The 22189-nt window shown below is 34.9% G+C and overlaps 1 protein-coding gene across 1 annotated transcript in view; it reads left to right on the forward strand.

The window, feature by feature from the left end:
• LOC150075048 (activin receptor type-1-like) overlaps nucleotides 1–20837 on the forward strand; it is a 134758-nt gene extending 113921 nt beyond the window's left edge. The window contains exons 8-9 of the mRNA XM_090389085.1: nucleotides 16025–16155; nucleotides 19974–20837. Of these exons, the coding sequence (XP_090245211.1) occupies nucleotides 16025–16155; nucleotides 19974–20108 (266 nt within the window). The 3' untranslated portion in view covers nucleotides 20109–20837. The remainder of the gene's footprint in view (nucleotides 1–16024; nucleotides 16156–19973) is intronic.
• Nucleotides 20838–22189: the final 1352 nt, after the last annotated feature.

The raw sequence follows: 22189 nt of genomic DNA on the forward strand, positions 1-22189 counted from the left end.
CAGGTCTGGAGGCTTCATTTTAGGAAGGATGTAGCGCTGCTGGAACGAGTATACAGAATGGCAACAAGATTAGTGAATGGAACAAAGGGTTGCTCTTATGAAGAAAGGCTTAAGTTCTGCAAATTACAGTGTCTGGGACTAGGCACCTGTGAGGTTATCTGATTGTGGTGTATAAGGCCTTGAATGGTTTGAGCATGGGATTCTTCCTCTTGCAGAGATTAATCACCCGAGGGGACATAAATTCAAATTGAGGTAAGATAGTTGTAGAATAAATGTGCAGAAATTTGCCTTTAGCCAGTAGGTGGTTGATTGTTAGAACAAACCTTCATCTGTTGTAGAAGTTGACAGTTTAAATAAATTCAATTCAGAACTTTTTTTTTTTTTGGGTGATGCTGTATAAGCTTGCTTTCTTGCATCATATGCCTCTGCTAATGCTAATATCTGCCAAATCTCCAGATTTGCAATGGAGATCTGCCTTTTTTATTTGATTTGTCTCCTCTGTTTCATCATAATATACTTAGTTACAAAAAGTTTAGTATAGTATTTTAGTATTAGTAGTGGCAAATGATGCAAGAAAGCAAGAGACAACATCAGCCAAATAAAATAAAAAAAACCCTCCCCATTTCACCTATTCATCCCCTCCAAAAGTTTGTCCAGTTCTTCTGTGAATTTATTTTATGCTATCAGCTTCCACAGCAATAGATGGAAGTTTGTTTCAGCAATCAACCATCTGCTGGCTAAAGGTAAAGTTCCACATCTATTCTACAACTGTCTTTCCTCAATTTGAATTTATGCCTCCTCAGGTGCGTAATCTGAGCAAGAAGAAGAATCCCATCAGCATTGAGCTTGCTCAATCCATTCAAAGTCTCAAACACCTCAGTTCAGATGCTGCAATATGCAGAACTGACACCTCACTTAGTCTCTTGGTACGAGAAAGATGTAGAGCTCCTGGAACAGGAGAAAGGTAATAAGATTGATGAGAATCCACGAAGAGCAGTGTCCATTAATGACTACTGCCTTCTTCCACTCAACCATCCCTTTATCTATAACAGTAACTCGCCCTTAATGCCACCCTGCTCTAATGTGTACAGAAGTCTTATGTGCAAGAGTATTGAAAACATTCCTCAAATCCAAGTACAATGGACGCCCACTTTATGATATTAATTTGTTCCAGAGACACCATTGTATCATGAAAATATCGTAATGTGAACCCAATAACATACTGTTTTTGTTGTTTCAGTCCTAGATCTCGAGAGTTTAAATGTTCACTATGTAACTAAGCTATTTATCCCTCTAAAAGGTGATTTTTATAGTGGAAATTGTATTAGTTTTATATAGAATACTGAATACCATATTTTCCGGTGTATACCACACACCTTTTATCTGACAAAAAGTTGCCCTAAAATTGTGGTGTCTTATATACCAAATAAACATTAAAACATGATACAAAAGAAAAAGGTAAAAAATGCAATGGTGCCACATTTTTACTTATTTCCCTTCCCCCAAAATGTTGTTTAAAATCACTGATGTCCAATCTATGGCCTGCAGGCCAGATAAGGCCCGAGAATAATTTTTATATGGCCCATGCTGAAGGTGAAGTAAAACAGCATTTTAAATTGACTGCATCCCACAATAAATAAATTTTTTAAAAAAATGAGGCCACCTCAGAAACTCATTTTTGAAAATAAAAAATATCTTAAAATGACATCATTGTGAACTTTAGCATTCCTGAATTATTGGTTTGACTTTCGATATGTATCATTCTTTTGTTGTTGAAGAAGTTTGACCATAAAAAATAATAGAAGGAAAGTTTTTTGTTAGGCTTCACAAAGCCAGTTCTTGTAAACTGATGTATCTTGTACATCAGTTTACTCATTTTTATTGTATGCTGTAGCATCCAACGAAAGATGAGCACTAGTGTAACTGATATGAAGCCGGCAATTGGAAATGCTTGCTAGCATCAGAGGTTTATGATTGTAGTAACTGTTTGTGTTTTTTGATTGTTTCTTTCAAGTTTTGCTTGCTAACAACGAAGATAATTCTCAAATCCAGTTCTTAGAAAATGTGTTATCAAAAGTGTTTGTGTAAAAGTGCTTCTGAAGGGAGAGTTTATTTTAAAAAATTAACAGTTTTGAATTATTTCATGCATTTATTACAAAGCATAACAGTGATGGAAAAGTCCATTGTGCCAGTTAATGTTATGCTTTTAACGTGCCCAGTCAAGAGTTAAAGAGGTTAAAAAATCCATATGAGCAATTTTCAGTTACCAAATTGAAAAGTACAGCAAGTTATCACTAGTGAGGAGCACTGACTTATGTTCATGATCCAAAAGTTTTGAAAGAAGACAAATTGATGAACTCGAGAAAAATAACTTCTGAATTGCAAAAAATGAAAGCATTCTTGAACAGGCCAAGCAAGCTGATAATTCTAGGTTATTAAAAAATATGTAATGAAAAGTATGTGTAAAGTGTTTCGGAGGGGAGTTTAGTGTTAAGTGCGTTTTGAGGGCAGTTTTATTTTAAAAAATTAATTAACAATATGTTTTTAGTATAAAAAATGTATTTTTCACAGTTGTGTTTATAATACATTGAAAATAAAGGTGGCTTCTTGCTATCCTCACTTGTGCAGAAGGTCTGTTTATGTTCTCCTCTTCTGGCTTGAATAAAGCTATTTACTTGTTTCTTTTAAATGTTATGCCAACATTTGGGTTGAAGAAGAATGTTACAAATTTAAAAACCAACAGTGTTTAAATCTTTCACTTCCATTTTGGAAGTTGATTACCACAGCAGACAAAACTAGAAGGATGATTCTGGCTTTATCATAGTCATTTCTTCTGCCAAGGTTACTAGAAAAGGATTCGTTATTTTGTTTAGTGAGGAAGTATTTTATTGCTACATGGTGCATAAGTTTCCAATTAAAAAAATCATGTTCTTATAAGAGTGGAGATAGCACAGATTTAATCATTTGGCACTGCATTATTTTCAGATTTGAATTTTTTTGTGGACAGGTAACATTGAAGATAAAGAAATAGTAAAGCAATAGATTTTTTTCAATATCATTTCTGATGTATTTGCTAGAAGTTATTATGAAAGGAGAAAGAATTGATATAATGTGGTTCTTGGTCATATAACTGAAGGAAACTTGAAATATGACAAATTATCCCAACTCATGTTTGCATTTCAACAATTCCTTCACCTGGCTGAATGAGAGAACATTCAGCCAGGTGAAGTAAAACAAAAACTGAGTTCTCAGGTCTTCTCATTCTAGCGAAGCTTTGGAAATGCTCTTGACTGAAAAAGTGTAAGCAGGGCCAATATTATAAACAGAACTTTGATTCTACTTTTCTGAAGTCGGCAGAATATCCAACAGTTAATGTTTGAAAGCATACGGTACTGGTAAACAATCATATGTTCGTATTTTAATATAAAATGTGTATGTTATCAGTGGAATTTAATCTCTAGTGCAGTGTGTGGACTTTAAAAGCCCTCTTCTTTAAAAAATCTCCTGTTTTCTTCCTTATAATTACTCCATCTTCTTTTTGAAAGTCAGAAGTTGGCAGCCGTGCTGTCTTCATTTTTAAAACATCTGGAGTTTAGGCATTTTGGAGTTTTTCACTTCTGAAATTACTTTCAGGCATTCCTTATACTGTAGTACTTAATAAATATATATATATATCAGTATAGTACATAGAACACTTCCGTATGTAACCCTCCAGAATTTAAAACGAAAAAAACGAAAAAATCGACAACTTACCCCGGTACATTAGAGTAAATTATAAATAATTAAATAATCAATTTAACACAATTCAAATCAATTTAAAACAATTAAAAATCAAATTAACGCAATTAAAAGAATCTAACGAAAATATTCAAAACGATTTTCCTTCCTGAAGCTGACAACGCTTTTCGACTGTATGTCGTGATCACAGGAATGAAAATTACCGAATCGTGTTAAACCTGAAACTTAAATAGTGATTATTTGTCTTCTATATGCTCGTAAAGGTCCACGCATCGGAGATCAAATATGGCCGCCGAACATTAACAGAATTCTCGTGTAATTTAATTTCAATGGTTTCTGCAATTAATAGTCACGTATAATTACGTTGAACGTTAAGTATTTTGGCCTCGTTAAATAAAAAAGTATGTTTTTCGTTAATGGCATGAAAGGCTAATTCTGATGCTGCTGAACGAGAAGCACGAACCGAGGCTTCATGTTGATTTACCGAATATTAAGAGAAAATCGCGTCGAACCTTGGTAAGACGAGTCACAATCACCACAAGAAATGTTGTATACCAGATCATTAATTTGTGTTGCGAACGCGGAAAGAACCGAGCGATTGTTCAGTATAATGTGTAACTTCCGTATTGGCCTAGCTAAAATTTTAAATTCGGTATCTTCAAAGAATCTGTTAAGCTGTTTGTGCCACTGTTCAACATATGGGACAGAAATAAAGTATTTTTTGATATTACTATTGTTGATCCGTGTAGTATTTTGTATCCTATCCTTAGCCTGTATCCTAATTCGGTTTATTGTGGTAATGAAATAACCCTGTTTAAGAATCTGCTAGTTAATATTTGTATTTCTGAGTTTAAAGCAGATTCCGTCGTTGAATATTTATAGGCATTTAGAAAAATGATTAAAGATAATCGATCTTTTGTAGGTGAACGGGTGATAGCTATCATAATGTAGAAGCATACCGGTGTTTGTAGGTTTTCGATAGATGCTAAATTGTATTTTATTTGAGTCCCAGGTAAGCGTGAAATTTAGAAAGTTTAATGACTTTGTATCCGTATCCTCCCTTTCCAATGTAAATTTGAGTCTAGAATGAATATTATTAAACGAATGTAAAATGTCTTGGATAGTACTACCATCGGTAATAACTAGAAAATCGTCTAAATACCTCCCATATTATTCGTTGAGAGAGGTAGATCTCTGACATTAAGCCACTCAAGCTCAAACCCATTGGTAATCCAAAAATTTGTTTGTATACCTTGTCTCGAAAGGTGATGTAGTTAGCCTCAACTAACAGTTTAATTAAAGCCGACCGAGCTAGCCGAGTGGGTAAAGTACCTGCCCGGCAACCCAAAGGTCGCGGGTTCGATTCCCGCCTCTGGCTTGGATCAAAGTACTGCAAAAACCTTGGGAGGTGCAATATGGCCACAGAAGCCTATGTGCCAACAACTACCAAATCAAAAAAAAAAAAAAAAAAATCAATCAGTTTAATTAAGTGAAAAATTTCCTTAATTGGTAGCTTCGTATAATTAATCGGTGTCGAGTTTTTATTTAACATATCCCAAATAATATCTAATGTGTATTCAACGTTTACATTCGTATATAATGAGGTAACATCTAGTGACAATAAATTGTCATTGTCGCCGAGTCTAGTCTTTAAGATTATTAAATAATGTATCGTAGTTCTTAATCCCAAATTGTATTACCTGTCTAAAGGGTTTTATAATGTTATATACATGTGTGGCTAAGGATGAAAATGCCGAGTTCCTGTAGGAAACAATAGGTCGAATAGGAAATCCAGTCTTGTGTAATTTTACCTGACCGAAAAGTGCAGGAATATTATACGTTCTGGACTTCAATTCCTTCAACTGAACCATAGTAATGTAGTCGTTTTTTCGATACGTGGTTAACATTTTATTGTATTGATTGACCAAATTGGTAAACAGTGCCGGATCTACTTCACGATAAGTGGAGGTATCTGACACAACTGAATCTAACTTATTAATATAATCATGTTTATCTAGTATTACCACTGTATCTCCTTTATCTGCCCTCTGCATGATAATGTCGTTATTACCCCGAAGTTCTCGTAAAGCTGAACTGTCATGTGTATTCAATTTAGGAAGTCACGTTTCTTTTATGTTATTCACTACTTGGTTAACTTGTTGAATAAATACATCTTTTTCTGGAACATTACGAAGTCCAAATTCAATATCAATTACGCATTGTTTTTTAGGCAGTTTACGAGGTGGTAAATTATAATTTAGTCCTTTGGATAAAAGTGAAATCTGGTCCTGCGATAGTGTACACGAGGAAAGATTTGTAACCTGTTGATATGTCGGTTCGTTGGATACTGGGTGAGGGGGTGTTCGTGAACTAGCTGACATTCTGTGGTAGTACGTTGTGTGTCTGTGGGGGGGGATGTCACCCAACTCATATGAACTTGGCCGCAAGCCCGCGACAATGTGTTAGAATTCGCATGAACGTGTCTTGAACTATCCGATAATGTTTGCAACTTATTAACGTGTCTGTTTTTTTATTTCGAAAGCCTGTGCTTAATGAACCTGTGATTCATACTATCTAATTAATTTTTAAACTCTTATTGACTATTTCATTCACTTCCTGTCTCTCCAGTAGTATACAATCGATACACACAATTATGGGAGATTTTTTGAATGGCGTGATGCAAAATTACATTAAATCTACACTAAGGTACTCGGCCCAAAGTTACCATATTTCTTTCCTAAAATATTGCCTTCAAAACAACATCGTTCCAGGGTGCCAGGGTGAATTTAAATCAAAAATTTCAGGCATAAAACAACTAACATTGGCGACATCGCGTAATATTGTTAAGCTTGCCTTAAAATCTCGACATTCGAATAAACAAAAATACCTTTCCCAGGTTAGGAAGCTTCGCGATAAGTTAAAAAATCAAAACAATTGGTCTGTATTGAAGACCTCCATAGATTTGCAACGGGAAGCACAGGCCTCAGAAATAAAAAAAACAGACACGTTAATAAGTTGCAAACATTATCGGATAGTTCAAGACACGTTCATGCGAATTCTAACACATTGTCGCGGGCTTGCGGCCAAGTTCATATGAGTTGGGTGACATCCCCCCCCCCCCACAGACACACAACGTACTACCACAGAATGTCAGCTAGTTCACGAACACCCCCTCACCCAGTATCCAACGAACCGACATATCAACAGGTTACAAATCTTTCCTCGTGTACACTATCGCAGGACCAGATTTCACTTTTATCCAAAGGACTAAATTATAATTTACCACCTCGTAAACTGCCTAAAAAACAATGCGTAATTGATATTGAATTTGGACTTCGTAATGTTCCAGAAAAAGATGTATTTATTCAACAAGTTAACCAAGTAGTGAATAACATAAAAGAAACGTGACTTCCTAAATTGAATACACATGACAGTTCAGCTTTACGAGAACTTCGGGGTAATAACGACATTATCATGCAGAGGGCAGATAAAGGAGATACAGTGGTAATACTAGATAAACATGATTATATTAATAAGTTAGATTCAGTTGTGTCAGATACCTCCACTTATCGTGAAGTAGATCCGGCACTGTTTACCAATTTGGTCAATCAATACAATAAAACGTTAACCACGTATCGAAAAAACGACTACATTACTATGGTTCAGTTGAAGGAATTGAAGTCCAGAACGTATAATATTCCTGCACTTTTCGGTCAGGTAAAATTACACAAGACTGGATTTCCTATTCGACCTATTGTTTCCTACAGGAACTCGGCATTTTCATCCTTAGCCACACATGTATATAACATTCTAAAACCCTTTAGACAGGTAATACAATTTGGGATTAAGAACTACGATACATTATTTAATAATCTTAAAGACTGTAGACTCGGCGACAATGACAATTTATTGTCACTAGATGTTACCTCATTATATACGAATGTAAACGTTGAATACACATTAGATATTATTTGGGATATGTTAAATAAAAACTCGACACCGATTAATTATACGAAGCTAGCAACAAAGGAAATTTTTCACTTAATTAAACTGTTAGTTGAGGCTAACTACATCACCTTTCGAGACAAGGTATACAAACAAATTTTTGGATTACCAATGGGTTTGAGCCTGAGTGGCTTAATGTCAGAGATCTACCTCTCAACGATTGAGCAGATACATTTGACACCTTTTCGATCCCGTATCACATACTATGGGAGGTATTTAGACGATGTTCTAGTTATTACCGATAGTAGTACTATCCAAGACATTTTACATTCGTTTAATAATATTCATTCTAGACTCAAATTTACATTGGAAAGGGAGGATACGGATACAAAGTCATTAAACTTTCTAACTTTCATGCTTACCCGGGACTCGAATAAAATACAATTTAGCATCTATCGAAAACCTACAAACACCGATATGCTTCTACATTATAATAGCTATCACCCGTTCACCTACAAAAGATCGATTATCTTTAATCAATTTCTAAATGCCTATAAATATTCAAACAACAGAATCTGCTTTAGAATCAGAAATACAAATATTAACTAGCAGATTCTTAAACAGGGTTATTCCATTACCACAATAAACCGAATTAGAGTACAGGCTAAGGATAGGATACAAAATACTACACGAATCAACAATAGTAATATCAAAAAATACTTTATTTCTGTCCCATATGTTGAACAGTGGCACAAACAGTTTAAAAGATTCTTTAAAGATACCGAATTTAAAATTGTAGCTAGGCCAATACGGAAGTTACACACTATACTGAACAATCGCTCGGTTCTTTCCGCATTTGCAACACAAATTAATGATCTGGTATACAACATTTCTTGCGGTGATTGCGACTCGTCTTACCAAGGTTCGACGCGATTTTCTCTTAATATTCGTGTAAATCAACATGAAGCCTCGGTTCGTGCTTCTCGTTCAGCAGCGTCAGAATTAGCCTTTCATGCCATTAACGAAAAACATACTTTTTTATTTAACGAGGCCAAAATACTTAACGTTCAACGTAATTATACGTGACTATTAATTGCAGAAACCATTGAAATTAAATTACACGAGAATTCTGTTAATGTTCGGCGGCCATATTTGATCTCCGATGCGTGGACCTTTACGAGCATATAGAAGACAAATAATCACTATTTAAGTTTCAGGTTTAACCCGATTCGGTAATTTTCATTCCTGTGATCACGACATACAGTCGAAAAGCGTTGTCAGCTTCAGGAAGGAAAATCATTTTGAATATTTTCGTTAGATTCTTTTATTTGCGTTAATTTGATTTTTAATTGTTTTAAATTGATTTGAATTGTGTTAAATTGATTATTTAATTATTTATAATTTACTCTAATGTACTGGTAAGTTGTCGATTTTTGCGTTTTTTCCGTTTTAAATTCTGGAGGGTATCATACGGAAGTGTTCTACGTACTATATTGAGGTATACTCCTCTTAGTATTTTACTAATATTATTATCAACGTAGAACATATTGAGTATTACAGCTCAGATTCATACTATCTTATATATATATAGCTGACGACTTTAATTTATTTCCTTAAAATTATCATTATTTTTGCTAAAGTCTGGTTGATAAAAAGCCACACACACTGTTTTCAGGTAGACTTTTTCATTTTCTCATTCATCAGCCCTGGCAAGAATTTTATGTTATCTTACTTCCAACTTTGGTATATTGCCTTTTATGATCCTATGATCACTCATATTAGTGGTTATAATCACTCTCCTTACACAGTGTGGGAGTGGCTTGGATTTGAATCCCATCAAAAATGGGAGTAACTTTTATAGACTATTTTCACACTGTGGCCGAGTTAGTTGGTTTTGTGAAAGTGTAAAGTGGTTCCCTCTGGAAATGGGTTTTTTGTCCAGCAAACACACAACTTATAATATACTGTGGACATACGAGTGAAACTCCTAGTGAAAAAAAAATTCTTTTTCTCACATTAATATGGAGAAAAAAAAAATCTTTTCTCTACAAAGATTCTGCGTATTAGTACTGGTTGTGACCTGAGATCAGACTGATGGACTCACCATGAGTATTGCTCCCAAATGTTAGGATCTGCAATGAAGTTCTTAGACTTTTTCTGCAGTTTAGAGAATTCTTTTTTCCAAAACAGGTTTTTCTTATAATCCAGAAGTTTGACTGTGGTATTTGCAAATTTATCAGCAATAAAAACTATCAGCAGACCATTCTCATGCAGTCACACCTTCTATCCCGGGTACTGCCTTTTTAAAAATCTTTAAGCCCAATGTGATGCCAACTATATATGGACTGTAAATATAATCTGTATTGTAGGATATACAGAATGATCCTCTCACAGCAGAAACCAAGATCTGTTTTGCTAATAACTTTTATTAATGCATGAAATGACATGCTAATTGGTAGCAGCTATACTAAGTGATGTTCAGTTGACACAGTGTTATTTCCAGGAGGATGAGCCATCTGTTACGTATCATATTTAAGTTTCACAGAAATTGAAACCTTTTTCAAGGACTGGGTAAACAGCAGAGGTGTATGGTCACCCATTGATAATTAGTGTAATTGGCTAGATTGTCATGTCGTGACCTCAGGTAGTCTTCAACCAGTTTTCATGTAATTTTGTACATTATAACTCTGTGGCCACTGACAGCTTGCATTCAGTGTTATTCTTATCTGTATAAATCATCACCCATTAATTATTATATGACCAACCGAACTTAACTTTTAATGTTTTATACATTGGTTATTATCTGTATGTATGTTATTCTCTTGTTTATACTGAATCACTATTTATATCATATATATAATAATAATTATTATTATTATGTAACTTCAGTGATTTTATATTAATTACCTGGAAATTTTGACTTGACAATGTTATATACAGCCATACAAGAATAAAAAGCATTTGTCAGTTTATATTACTTGTATCATTGCTTTAAAGTGTCCTATTTTCCAAATAATTGGGTTAAATGTTATACTATCCCAACTACTAAAGAGTATTTTTATATTATATATCTTGCTCTACAAGGATTTAAAAATCAAATGGTCTACATTTTATGAAACAATGAGTTATATAGCTGCTTGATGTGTGCAATAATATAAATGAAATTAACAATCAAAATAAAATACAACATATATACAGTTCTACCATAAATCAGAAACCAGCCATTCTGATGAGATAAATGATAAAGGCACAGTTTGCTTAAGCATTTATGCAGTACTATCAAATTAATTATACTAAATATAGAATATGACAATAGGAAAAAACTAACCAAATTACAGAAAATAAAAATAATAACCACAGAAGAATTTAAGCGTAAATTAAGTAATTATGCCAGACAGTTCTTGGATGCAGTTCTGGAGCATTCCCACTATAGAAAGTCTCTTGAAGTCTTAGTTTTCTCAATTTCTGAAAGTGCACTATATATGCAATAGTATCAAAGCACTTGCCTTCTGATCATTATAAGAAATGAAGAAGAAAAGAAGAACACAAGGGCAAAGAAACCAAGTGATTATGCCTAGTCTCTCTCTCTCTCTCTCTCTCTCTCTCTCTCTCTCTCTCTCTCTCTCTCTCTCTCTCTCTCTCTCTCTCTCTCTCTCTCGAGTTTAGCCATGCACATTAATTATTTAAATAAAAATAAAGACCAAAGAAGAGAAACAGCATAAAAGAGAAGGATATACACAGAACTAGAGTAAAATTTAAATATGAACAGAAACTTCGAAATTGTGAAAATATTAAGAGAAAATAAAAAAAAAAAATCAAGAAACTAAATGGCATCATCCAGCTCTCCCTCACTGCTAGGAATATACCAAGTAATATATGCCCAAAAGCTAATTAAAGGTATTCAGTGTAAGAAATATCCAGAAATATGAAATGTATTAATATTAGCATATTAAAATCACCCCATCTACAAATCAAAGTAGAATAGTAGCAGACATCAAACACCACGGCGCCTCCGTAGCCAGGTGGGAAGAAGCAGCAGTGCATAGCACACGCTTCTTGATTAGACCGGGGTTCGAGCCCGTCACCACCAAATACGGAGGATGCGGAAAGGTCAGGGACTGACCACCGCATATCCCGGAGCAATATGGCCTTAGTTGCTAATGCTCCTAAAAACCAAACAACAACAACAACAACAAACACCACTTTATACTCCAAAAATAGGAGTCTCATAGACTGAAAAATATACAAGAGACCACATAATAATAAAAATTGCAAAGATGAAATTTTACCATTTAGCATTAATAGAGGCATATGATGCAAGAAAGCAAGCTTATGCAGCATCAGCCAAAAAAAAAAAAAAAAAAGCATTTATGCAGTACTATCAAATTAATTATACTAAATATAGAATATGATAATAGAAGAAAACTAACCAAATTACATAAAATAAAAATAATAACCACAGAAGAATTTAATTTCTCCGTTCGTTCCAAATACCTGTCCAGCTCAGCCTTAAATTTATTTAGGCTATCAACTTCCACAACAAAGTCTGTTTCACCAACAAGCTGTCTGCTGGCTAAAGGCAAACTTCCGCACATCTATCCTACAACTGTCTTTCCTCAATTTGAATTTATGCCATCTCAGGTGATTATTCTGAGTAAGAGAAAGAATCCCATCAGCATTGAGCATGCTCAAACCATTCAAGGCTTTATACATCTCGATCAGATCATCTTGCAGGTGCCTAGTCTTCAAACACTGTAATTTGCAAAACTTAAGCCTTTCTTCATAAGAGCAACCCTTTGTTTCATTCACTAATCTTGTTGCCCTTCTCTGTACTCGTTCCAACAGCTCTACATCCTTCTTAAAATGAGGCTTCCTGACCTATATACAGTACTCAAGGTGTGGCCTGACCATTGCCTTATACAAGGGAATAATCACCTCCTTATCCCTGCTAGAAAACTTCCTGTATATAATTGATAAGACACCATGAGCTACTCTTGCAGCCCATTTGCACTGCTCAGAGAACTTCATATCTGCCTGCACAATTACCCCCCAGGTCCTTTTCATTCTCTACCACTGTCAGTGTAGTACCACAGAGTTGATACATTACTCTGGGGTTACTGCTTCTCATATGTAGTACTTTACATTTGTCAATGTTAAACTTCATTTGCCACCTCTCAGCCCATCTGCTCAACTTTTCTACATTCTGTTGCAGCAGCGTACTGTCATTAGTGTCCTTAACAACCCTGCCAACCTTCGTATCATCTGCAAACTTGGACATTAAGCTTGATATACCGTCATCAATATCATTTATAAATACAGAAAACAACAATGGACCCAACACTGAACCCTGAAGGACTCCACTAATAACATTAGTCCACAATGATAAATGTCCATTGATTTCTACTCTGTCTTCTCCCACTCAACCATCCCTTTATTCATAGCAGCAATTTTTCCTCCAGTGCCACACTGCTCCAATTTGTGCAGCAGTCTTCCATGTGCAACAGTATCAAAAGCCTTTCTAAATCCAAATATATGATATCAAAGTTATTCCCTGCATCCAGTTCCTTTGTGACCACATCATAATATCCTATCAAATTTGTCAGACAAGACTTTCCCTTAAAACCATGCTGTGTCCAAGCTGTAACTGAAGTCTTGTCTAGATGATCCTGCAGTGCTTCTTTAACCAGTGCCTCCATTAATTTTCCTGGAACAGAAGTTAAACTAACAAGTCTGTAATTACTTGTGTCACCCTTTGATCCTCCTTTGTGAATTGGGGTCACATTTTCACATCTCCAGTCTATGGGTACCTCCCCTGAGTCCAAGGAAGCTCTCATAATTATGGCTAAGGATTTACTTACTTCCTTTGCTGCCTCCTTTAATCCTTTGCCAAAGATGTCTCATCTGCCTTTGCCTGCCTAATCTGCTTTGTGACTTGCTTACAGACCAGCTTATATCTATTATAGGCTTCCATGTCACCCATTAATTTGTGTATCCCATGCATTTTTCTTCTCTGCCATATGCCTCATTAGTTCATCTGACATCCATTTAGGCCTAAACCTTGAATAATATTTCTTAGTTGGTATGTAAAGCCTAGTAGCTTTCAAGATAAATTCTTTGAATGCCTTCCATTTTGAATTTGCTGTTGATGACATCATCAGTTGGTCCCACCATATAGAACTTAAATACTGTCTCAGACCACAGTAGTTGCCTTTATGAAAGCAAAAACCCTTCCCTTTACCCCTGATGGTAGTTACCTCTTTGAGTAACCCCACTTTAGCACACTGATCACTGCCACCTAGTGGTTCCTTTATCTGCAGATTTTTAATGCATGAAAAATCACTACTGATAATCAAATCAAGAGTATTATTCCCTCTAGTTGCCTCCCGAACATGCTGATGTTGAAAACAATCATCCAGTAAATCCACAAAAGCCTTGCTAGTGTGTGAGTGACCAACTCACAACACTAGCAAGGCTAGTGTTGTGAGTTGGTCACTCACACTCAACAAGTAAACCCACAAATTCTAGTCAATATCCGGGAAATTAAAATCACCCTTATAAGACTCTCTGATTTACTGGCCCTCTATTTCCCTGCACAGTTTCTTATTATACTCATCAGAGTCATTAGGCCTATAACACACTCCTACTCTCAATTTTGATCTCCCAATGCTTATGTCACACCTAACTGACTCGACACTGCACTGTCTAGTGATGTCAGCTGGCTTCACTTCCTTGGAATTTGTGTTTCTTAACTAATAGTATAACCCCTCCTCCCTTCCTATCATGTCTATCCTTCCTATACACATTGTACTCCCCAAATTCCACTTCTGCATTCCTTATATCTGTGTGACACCATGTCTCTGATATCCCAACAATATCTGACTTTGATGTTTTGAGCAATTCCTCAAATTTATTTACCAAACTCCTAGCATTGGTGTATACGCAAGTATACATACACCTGTTGCTATTCTTAGTTACCCTAACACAACCCATGTGTTTACTTGTACTGCAATGACTCCCAGCAGTCTCTGAAATACCCTACATCTTGTTTTCCAGGCTCCTGCCCATTCCAATAGAAGTAGTGCAAGAATCACTTTCACCTCTGCCTGTGGCTACTATTAATCTATTGGTCCTTGTATCGCCCCCAAGCTAGCAGTTTCTGACCCACCTAACACTGCCTCGATAGCATCAGCAAGTATTCTTGCACCCTTTCTATTTAAGTGTATCCCATCTGTGTAGAAACAGTCTCTCCTGTTAACAGTTAATTAATTAGTATTAGTAGTGACAAATGATGCAAAAGAAGCTAGCTGAAAAAAGCGTTAGCAAAAAAAAAAAAAAAAAGACTCACATTATCTGTCCATCCCCTCCAGTAATTTGTCTAATCCATTTCTAAATAAATTTTCACTTTAATTGCTGCCTGTGGAACAAAATATAGGTATGCTCTTTCATACAGTGAAGGCTTTTTATAATATGCTCAGTGGAAAGTGCTTATTAGTTAACTATATGCAAGCCAACCAAAATGAATAAAGACCATCTGAGCTGATTTATTTTTCAGATGAGTGCTTAGTTATCAAAATACCAGTATTCCCACCGTATGGCTGGGTAGTTATGCTCCCATTTAGCCACAGTATAATTGTTAATAACTGACACTTCTTTCACTAGCTTTTGTCTTTCTGATTCTTATTTTATACCTTTTAATTTATCAGAGTACGTGAGGGAATTCAAGGTATTTGCTGTCCTTTGTATACTTTGTTTTGTCATTTGCTTGTTCACCCCGTATTCCTCATACACTAGTATAGTTTATAGATGGCTGTTATGTTTGTATATAGTGGCTTTGATTAGTTAGTTGTCTACTGGGCCAGATGTTTTTTTTTTTTTTTTTTTTCCAGTAAACTATCAAAAATTGTATGTGTATATAATGCGTTCATGTTTTGTGATTTCTGGCTGACAGTGTATCCAATCACCTGATCCAGCTATAACTGATAGAACACATTCCAAAATTAGATATATTGAATGGTATTAGCCCTTAACAACATGTCATTCTATGTATTCTGTTTGTAATTGAAATTATATTTTTATATATAAACATAGATTTTAATATTCGTTTGTCTCCTAAAGGAGAAAAATTAAAAGGGCATGTGTGCTTTATTTTGCTCTAATGTACATATATCTAGCTGCTTGGTTCTTAGCTAAATTAATTTATTCTTTCTTTCTAGCTAAAAGTGTGTGTGTGTGTGTGTGTGTGTGTGTGTGTGTGTGTGTGTGTGTGTGTGTGTGTGTGTGTGTGTGTGTGTGTGTGTGTGTAATACATTATGATCTAAATATATCTAATTTTTTAACAAAGGTATAGCAGAAGAATATAGGCCACCATTTCATGATTTGGTTCCCAATGATCCCAGTTTTGAAGATATGAAAAAAGTTGTGTGCATTGATAATCAAAGGCCCAGCATTCCTAATAGATGGTCTTCTGATCCTGTAAGCTTTTTTATAATATTTAAATATTCAGTGAAGTAAACATCATGTTTAAATAAAAAATTTATTTTACTTATGCTTCTTGAATATCATACATACATGCTCTAATTTCATATATTTACATCACACTATTATAACGAACTGTGTTAATTCTGGCCAATGTCCTAAGGCATCATACTTGTGTTCATGCACACACATTGTACCTTTAAATTCACATTAGTATTAGCATTAGTAGAGGCATATGATACAAGAAAGCAAGCTTATACATCATTAGCAAAAAATAAAAATAAAAACCCTCTTCCCATTTCACCCATCCATTCTCTCCAACTGTTTGTCTAGTTCTGCCTTGAATTTATTTAAGCTGTTAACTTCCACAATGACAGATGGAAGTTTGTTTCAGAAATAAATCACCTGCTGGCTAAAGGCAAATTTCTACACATCTATTCTACAACTGTCTTTCCTCAATTTGAATTTATGTCCCCTCGGGCGATTAATCTGGGCAAGAGGAAGAATCCCATCAGCACTGAGTTTGCTCAAACCATTCAAGACCTAAACACCTCAATCAGTTCACCTTGTAGGTGCCTAGTCTCTAGACACTAATTTGCAAAACTTAAGCCTTTCTTCGTAAGAGCAACCACTTGTTCCATTCACTAATCTTGTTGCCCTTTTCCGTACTCGTTCCTGCAGCTCTACATCCTTCCTAAAATGAGGCCTCTAGACCTGTATACAGTACTCAAGGTGTGGCCTGACCATTGCATTATACAAGGGGATAACCACCTCCTTATCCCTGCTAGAAAAATTCCTGTATATCATTGAGAAGACACCATAAGCTACTCTTGCAGACTGCCTGCACTGCTCAGAAAACTTCATATCTGCCTGCACAATTACTCCAGGTCCTTTTCATTCTCTACCACCCTGAGTGTAGTACTACACAGTTGATACATTACTCTGGGGTTACTGCTACCCATATGCAGTATTTTACATTTGTTAATGTTAAACTTCAGTAGCCACCTCTCAGCCCGTCTGCTCAACATTTCTAAATCCTGTTGCAGTAGCTTACTGTTATTAATGTCATTAACAACACTGCCAACCTTTGTATCATCTGCAAACTTAGACATTAAGCGTGATATACCTTCATCAGTATCATTAATAAATACAGAAAATGACAATGGACCCAACACTGTATCCTATGGGACTCCACCAATAACATAATCCATTAACAACAGTGTCCATTGATTACCACTCTGTCTTCTCCCACTCAACCATCCCTTCATCCATAGCAGAAATTTACCCTTAATGCCATACTGCTCCAATTTGTACAGTAGTCTTCCATGTGCAACAGTATCAAAAGCTTTCCTAAGATCCAAGTATGTGATATCAAAATTATTTTTTGCATCCAGTTCCTTTGTGACCACATCATAGTATCCAATAAAATTGGTCAGACAAGACTTCCCTTAACAAACCCATGTTGTGTCCAAACTATAACTGAAGTCTTGTCTAGATCCTGCAGTGCTTCTTTAATGAGTGCCTCCATTAATTTCCCCAGAACAGAAGCTAAACTAACACGTCTGTAATTATTTGCGTCACCCTTTGATTCTCCTTGTAAATTGGGGGTCACATTTGCATATCTGCAGTCCATGGGGACCTCCCCTGGGTCCAAGGAAGTTTTCATAATTATGGCTAAGGGTTTGTTTACTTCCTTTGCTGCCTCCTCTAATATATTCCAGTTTCCGTGTCTTATTTTAATACGTGGTTGGTGAGAAACGTTTAAAAATCACAATATGAATTTACCCAACCCCAGAGGCCTGTTTGAAGAAATGGGAAAATTTTGTTTAATATAGTAAATAGTTGAAAGATTCTGTTGAGAGCTTTGTTGCTGTAATTTTTCAAACAGCAGCTGATAGACCATAAAATGTCTTCGACGATTTAAAATTTTTTTTTTTTTTTTTTTTTAACAGTATAAATGATTTATGGGTGGCTCTGTGGCATGTACCCCATTTGTTTTCCATAAATGTCTTAGACATGTGGTGTGGTATGGTTGTTTATTGGTGCATTAGCTGCTATGGCTATAATGTGCCTGTCTTAGACATGTTCATTTAGGTGAGCGTAGATACTACTAAGCTTTTTATGAGGAAAGTACAAAGAATTAAATAGGCATTAGACCTAAATGGATGTCTGATGAACCCATGAGACTAATGGCAGAGAAGCAAAATTTATGGAATGATTATAAATTATCAAGGGACACAGAAGCTTACAGTAACTATAAAATATTCTGCAAGCAAATTACTAAGGGGAGTTAGGTTGCTAAAACTGATTATGAAAAGTTTTTATCAAAGAAAGAATAGAAACTATAAATTCTTTTCTTATGAATTTCCCATTAAAAGAATTCATATACAGCAGATGGATAGGTTCATATCCATCCACTGGATATGAATGGCATGACTATTGACAATCGTGTTCACATTGCTGACAAATAGAATGAATATTTTACATCTGCATTCACACATGAAGAAGTTTTAGAGATGGGGGATACAAAAATTATACCTAACTGGGAATTAAATGATTTTATAATAACTGGGGAAGCTGGAAAAAAATTGATGCTAAAAATAAAAAAAAGTAGCAAAAGTGGTAAACACATCTTTATCCATAATTATGAGAGCATCTTTAGTTCAGTGGGTGATCCTACAGATTGGTTAAAGAACTTCACAGTAACACAGTTATGTGGCAGTCACAGCATGGATTCATTAAGGGGAGATCTTGCCTGACCTGTTTAACTAACTACTTAGGATCACAAAATAATTGGAAACAAAAAGCCATTTCAACATAATACAAGGTGTCATCAAAAAGTTCAGGGACTATTTTGAAATTGCAGCATAGTACAGTTGCAACTTGTCACAACATGTTCTCTGACTCATCTAGAATCAATTCAGACTATCTGCAGTCAATCTGAGGTAATCTGTATAATTTATGTCAGGCCATGAGGAAAGACTACAGATTTTTATCAAGGCTAGCTGGATTGCATACATCTCAGCCATCAGTATGCTACATTCCAGGGGAAGAAGACTGAGACAGACGATTGATCCATTTTGGTGCATGGTGTTCTGGGAAATGAAAAAGCAGACCACACAACTAATTGAATTGATCATCTGTCTCAGTTTTTTTCTTCTCTAATTCCCTACATGGATTTTAAGAGCATAATCCAAAAAACCTGCAGTCTTGTATGAGCACAAATATGGAGAAAGAACAGGCTTATAACAAACTCATTCAAATTAAAACTCCCACCAAAAACAGATGAAAGGTATTTGTGCATTAACCACAATTCTCTCCCATCTCCACTTACTTATAGGCAAAAGTCTTCCTCTGATGCTGTACTTGGCAGGCATTTAAAATTGGTATTATAATACATAAAAACACTTTGTTTATTGCCATTTATTTATAGTTATCATATTGACTATTATATGTATTTTTAACCATTAGTGTTACTATCTTTCAGACATCATATAAATGTTTAAAAATGCAAACAGGTTTATTTGTTAGCAGTTTCTCCAAAACTGCTCAGCCTTTCAAAAATTGGAAAATATCAAAATCACATCTCTGATTCCCTGAGGGTACCAGATTTTAAAGAGTTTAATGTATTAATGAATTATTTTGAGCACATTGCAGTACAACCCACATAGTTTCATTATGTTGATTGTACTGCATTCTGGCCCATATTAACTGTTAAATTGAGCACTCCTGCTGTAAACTAAATTTTTATATTACTTTTTATTTATGAATTATATGTTTAAATAACATTGAAGTTTCTAAATTTTATTTTTCAGACATTAACATTGATAACTAAGGTGATGAAAGAGTGTTGGCATCAGAATCCATCAGCCCGTCTCACATCATTACGAGTAAAGAAGACATTACTGAAAATAGCTTCAGCTAATCCTGAAATTCATTTGGATACTTAGTGTTGTGATCATGGTAAATGTCGCTTGACTTAGTAAGAAACTGTGAAGAATTGAGATCAGATGATAGTGCCTTGAATGAAAAAGTACTTTATAAATAAGCCAAGTTTAAATGAAGAGAATGTTACTTCAAAAAAAAAACTGAGCCATTGCTCATCCATCATTCATCCAAGAAGTATTGCATTTATTTTGCAGGTTGATTTATCTGTTGTTCAGATGTAGGACAAGTACCGTAATGGAATAAGCACAATGAAATACAAGAATAAAGCCACCGATAAGTGAAGCAGATTGGACAAAAGAATGAAAATGATAGTGGTTAATTTTTCACTACATTGCAGTAAAAACACAGGTAGATTTGATATAAATTCATTTAGTTTATCATTTGGGGAGCTATTAAATAGACTTGATAACATATTAATACTTGATACAAATGCAGTATTTTAAACCAGTTTCTGCACAGATAAAGTTAATAAGGAAATCCATATTAATTAGACAGACTTCAGATTTTAAGACTTTGTATGATTTCACAGTAATAGTCTTTCACAAGGAATAAGGATGGGTTTATGTTGATGTTACATCAGTAATTTTAGCCAAAGAAGTTGCTGTAAAACAGTGGTGCAGAGTGTGCTTCTTGTCTATATATGCCAACAGGCAGCGTTTGCCTCTTGACGTACTTAGACTAGCAGTAGTATTTCATTAATGCATATGTACCCAATTGTTTTCAGAAGAATGCCTCTGAAAACTTTCGAAAGTTTTCAGAAGAAAGTTTTGTATATTTATGCTTGATGTGCCATAAACATTATATCATAGTTGAATAAAATCTATTGCAAAAAAACTTAAAAAAAAAAAAGTTTTTAATACTTTTATATTGGAATATTTAAAAAATCATTATTCAGATATAAATCTCCTGTTAATTCATTTTTCTTAGTTTTTTTTTTAATATAATTTTTTTTTATCTTAAAAGATTGCTCGTATAATTGTATATTTGGTAGTGCTACCTCATATTCACAGTTGAGAAGTTTGTTAACTGTCAACACACCATATGTGGACTAGTTTTGATTTGTGTGTGTGGTTTTAGAAAAATTAGTTTTTATTTAATTTATGCTTCATTTTGTATTATATATACATATAAAAATAGATAATACATAAAATAATTGTTGTATAATAAAAACTTCAATGAAAGCAAAACCAAGTATCAATTTTTTTTATATATATTTTGCTCAAATAAAAAAAAAAAACTTGAAGAAAGCATAGTGAGTATTGGAATTTTCCTGTATTTTACAATGAAATTTGTATTTTATATGCTGAAATATAAGATACTTTTTGAAGAAACTCCCCCTTTTCTTTTTTATGTACACTGCCTCTTTGGCTATATGCAATAATATATGTAAATGAAAGAGGTCACGTGGGCTGTGATGTCTACAGAAAAGATCTATAAAGCCTTGTGACCTGACCATTTCCCAAATTAATTCGCCAGCAGTGAGGAATGGACTGTATCTCTTGTACTTTCAAAGAAGTTGAACATTCATGTGGACTTCAGCAAAGAAGGCAGCTACACTTGTTAAATGTTAATGTCATTAGAGACTTGAACGAATGGAAAAATGCCTAGAAATCTTCTGTTGCAACTGTAGTCAAAAAATGTAAGGTGATGGAGCAAAGTACTCAATGTCTGAAGCTTATCAAGTGTAATTGTCACCAAATAACAATTAACCTCTGCATTTAATGCAGGAAAATTACAAGATGTTGGTATCTACACCATATGTAAAACCTCACAAAGAATGCACTGCGGCAGTAGACCTTTATAAAAGTCACTGACCTTGAACACCAACTAGTGTTCAAGGGCAGTGGCTTCATTCCTGATACAAAGCTGCATTTGTATCAGGAATGCATAGGATGGTTGCAGGATCAGAGGCAAGTTACATGGTCTGATGGGTCCCAATTTATACTTTTCAGTATTGAAGGAGGAGAGCACATGTGGCAGAAACCAAGGCACTGGAATCATCGAATCATCCTATTGTGGTTAGTATTGACAGTACAGGCTGCTGAATAATAGTAATGGTATTGTGACATGTTTTTGTGCCGTC

Source organism: Mastigoproctus giganteus, chromosome 14 (genome assembly GCF_048544385.1).
Source record: "Mastigoproctus giganteus isolate SK-2022 chromosome 14, ASM4854438v1, whole genome shotgun sequence".
NCBI lineage: Eukaryota > Metazoa > Arthropoda > Arachnida > Uropygi > Thelyphonidae > Mastigoproctus > Mastigoproctus giganteus.